Source organism: Myotis brandtii, unplaced genomic scaffold (genome assembly GCF_000412655.1).
Source record: "Myotis brandtii unplaced genomic scaffold, ASM41265v1 scaffold940, whole genome shotgun sequence".
Taxonomy (NCBI): Eukaryota; Metazoa; Chordata; class Mammalia; order Chiroptera; family Vespertilionidae; genus Myotis; species Myotis brandtii.
In genome coordinates, this window is record NW_005371877.1 from 843,793 (window position 1) to 847,177 (window position 3,385).

General features: G+C 68.7%; 1 protein-coding gene across 1 annotated transcript in view; it reads right to left on the reverse strand.

Annotated features, from left to right (window-relative positions):
- The window catches only part of TNNT3 (troponin T type 3 (skeletal, fast)), a gene marked incomplete at its 5' end in the record, with an annotated part of 30,717 nt that extends 27,448 nt beyond the window's left edge, over nucleotides 1-3,269 (reverse strand). Inside the window, 5 exons of the mRNA XM_014533105.1 lie at nucleotides 88-123; nucleotides 2,163-2,177; nucleotides 2,402-2,422; nucleotides 3,047-3,067; nucleotides 3,212-3,269. Of these exons, the coding sequence (XP_014388591.1) occupies nucleotides 88-123; nucleotides 2,163-2,177; nucleotides 2,402-2,422; nucleotides 3,047-3,067; nucleotides 3,212-3,269 (151 nt within the window). The remainder of the gene's footprint in view (nucleotides 1-87; nucleotides 124-2,162; nucleotides 2,178-2,401; nucleotides 2,423-3,046; nucleotides 3,068-3,211) is intronic.
- Nucleotides 3,270-3,385: the final 116 nt, after the last annotated feature.

The following is a 3,385-nucleotide window of genomic DNA, read 5'->3' on the forward strand; positions in this document are numbered from 1 at the left end:
GAGAGCCGGCGAGACGGAGCGCAGGCGGCCAGCGGGCAAGCGCATCCTCCCCTCTCGCGGGCGCCATCACAGCAGCGAGGCCCTTACCTTCCTCGTCCTCCCGCTCCTCCTCCGCGGCGTCTTCTGGGCAAAGCGCACATGCAAGAGAGAAGCCAGCGAGGCTGCGGAGCGTTGGCGGAGCGAGGACACGGGCAGGGACGGAGCGAGGACACGGGCAGGGACGGAGCGAGGACACGGGCAGGGACAGGGAGGCAGGACCGGGGCAGCGCCTGGACCCCATAGTGCCTCCAGCTGGGGCCAGAGAAGGCTGTCTGGGGGTGGGAGCGGATGTGGTCATGCTGCGGGCCAGGTGGCCTGGGAGACACCCTCCCCACTGGGCCTGAAGTGAGAGGCGACCCTGGGCAGCCGTGGTGCCGGCCGCTGGCTGGGGGGCACCTTGGGAGGTCGAGCTCCTCCCCACACGGTACCCTTGGTTCTGGGGGGCGGCTCTGGGGCCCGGCTTCTAGGTTTTGCTGGGTAGAAACCCAGTGGGTCCAGAGCCATCAGGTGAGTGAAGCCTGCTGGTGCTCGGGCCTGTGCAAGGGCTAAACCCACCAAGCTGGAGCGTCCACCACGTGCCCGGGGCCACGGAGCCCAGGCCTGCCCCTCCCGGGGGTGGGGGGCCCAGGGAGCCTGCCCCTGACCCGGGGGGCCTCTCCTTCCTCCTCTCTCTGCCTCCGCTGTGCCGGGGCCTGCAGATCTGAGCTGCCGGCCCGACCGGGTGGCCCTCACATGGGGCTGCTTCCTTTGACCCTCCACACCCACCGCCCGGGGGGGGCCCGGCTGGCCTGGCCACTGCCTGGGTCTGCAGCTGGCCCGGCAGCCCTGGCTGAGAAGCCAGCTCTGACCCCCAGCTCCTTCCTCTGCCCTTGGCTGCAGCCAGCAGGCCCCCTGGGAGTGGGTGGGGGTCCAGCCTGGGGTGCCCTCGGCAGGTTGCCCCTCGCGCGCCCCCAGCTCAGGGGCCTCCATGGTTGCTTAGGAACCAGCAAACAGCCCTTTGCAGGGGGCCCAGCGTCCCCCTCACCCAGCGCCTGGGGCCGGTGAGCCATGAGCCTGAGCCAGCGGTGGGTGCGCTTTGCGAGCTGGAAGCTGGTCGAGGGGCAGAAGGAGGGCTGCTGAGGGGCTGGGCATCTGTGGGGGCCCGGCTGGGGGAGCGGCTGGCAGGGCCGGAGTCTGCGAGGGCAAGGCCAGGCCAAGAGCTGGGGGGCAGTGGCCATGCTGCAAAGCCCTGGGCAGTGGGCAGCAGGGGCCTGGCGTCCCGTCCCCTGCCTGTCGTCTCTGTCTGTCTGCGGCGGGGCTGGTTCTGGGGACCCGCAGCCCCTACAAGCCTGGCCCCTGGCACCTCTGCCTGCTCTCCCACCACGCAGGTCCCTTTGTCTCACGGGGGCCTCTCTGAGTCCAGGGAAGGGAAGACAGTTTGGGGGTCATGCTTGGGGTTCACCGAGGCGTCAGGTGAGCGAGGGAGCTGAGGAGAAGGCCACCTGGGCCCCTGGCTGGAACCCTCACCCCGGGGGGCTCCTCACACCCGGGCACCTCAGGCTCTGACGCCGGCGACGGGTGGGTCCCTGGGAACTCACGCTGCCTCTTTGCATGCGAAGGCCCGGCTGCTCTGGTGCTGCTGTGCCCACTCGGGCTTCAGCCCCACGTGAGGCTTCACTCACTCGCCACCCCACACACACACACACACCTCACGCCCTCCCTCCCCGCCCCCCGCCTCACGTCCCCTCTTCGGTTTGCTGTCTGGGGCAGGGTGTAGGCCGCCCGCCCTGCTCTCCTCCTTGCTCTTCTCCACCCCACCCTGGAGGATCCTGAGGGTCTAGGTGGACCCCAGCACCAGCATCCAAAGACCCTACCCTAAGCTTGGCCTCCAGAAGGGCCACCCCCAACTTCCTGCTGGCGGGCTGGGAAGGGCCTCACCACACCCCTGTATGCTCCCTGCTGGGATGGGGGCAAGAGGAGGGCTGCACCCCACCATGAGCCCCACCTGAGCCAGCACTCCAGGCCTAACCTGTCCCCACTGGGTCCCAGCCCAGAGGAATGGGGCGAGAGTCACACAGGCAGGCAACGAGGGAGGAGGGAGGAGGGAGCAGGGAGCGGCTCGGCCTGGGACGGGGACAGCATACCTTCCTGGACCTCCTCTGTGGATGGACAGACAGACGCAGCGCATGTGGGGAGAGAGGGGAGAGAACGGCTGTGACTGGGGGCAGAGGCGGCCGGGGGCAGGGACAGGCAGGGCAGGGGTCAGAACACGCTGTGAGTAGGTTACACGGCCTCTTGTTCCTTCGGAGCCAGGCTCCTGCTCCACCCACACATGGCCACGTGTGCACACGCACCCACACGGGACTGAAGTCACGGCACATACCTGGTTCATGAGCTTCAGGGGCTAAGGAGGGCGCGGAACAAGAGGCAAGACCACGGGTCAGAGGTCAAAGGAGGAAGGATCCGAGGTTAATGGACACAGCCCGTCACCACGCGAGAGGGTCAGTGGCCGCGGCCGAGGGGTGGCATGCAGGAGGCGAGCAGGACACGGTCAGTGCTGACCCCAGCGCGGGCAGCCCAATCCTACCCCTGCCTCGCACACGGGGAAACCCAGACTCAAGGGGAAGCTTCGGCCCCCGGCTCTCGCTTTTGTCCTGACTCCAATGCTCTGGCCACGTGCTCACCCAGATCTAGCCGGGGGCCCTGACCCAGACGAGGGGTCAGAGGTCGCGTGGCCTCACCGTCACCCACCTCGGGCTCTTTTCAGGGATGAAGAGGCCAGGCCTCATCTCACATCTGGTCCAGCAGCCCCCTCGCCCGGTGACCCTCCCAGGGGAGTGCCCAGTCCTCAGGGTCCCCCCAATCTGGTCAAGCGTGGGGAGTGGTTAGTGTGTTATGTGGGGGCCACATGTGGGGCCCCTTGGCTGGCTGGTGCCTCGCTGTGTCTGGGCCCTGGCCCCCTACCCTCCCGTGGGCTCCAGCCAGGCCAGGGCCCCACATGGGGACCAGAAGTCCTGTGTGCGCATACCTTCCTCCTGGACTTCTGCGGCTGAGGGGCGGGCGGGCAGAGGAGAGAGGAGAGGGTTAGGCCAGGAGCACACACAGCCCTCCGGGTGGGTCACTGTGAAGCCCGGCCCGTGGGCAGGTGGGCTGCGGGGAGGGTGTGAACCAGGCCCTGGACCCGCATACTCACCTTCCTCCTGGGCCTCCTCTGAGCCGGGCAGCGGGGGCAGCGGGGGCAGCGGGGGCAGAGGGAGAGAGGGAGAGAGGGGCAAGGACAGTCATTAGTGGCGAACGGGGCTGGCGGGGAAAGGAGGCGGCACGGACAGGGGCTCAGAGCCCCGGCCTCAGCCTGCTCTGCAGGGCC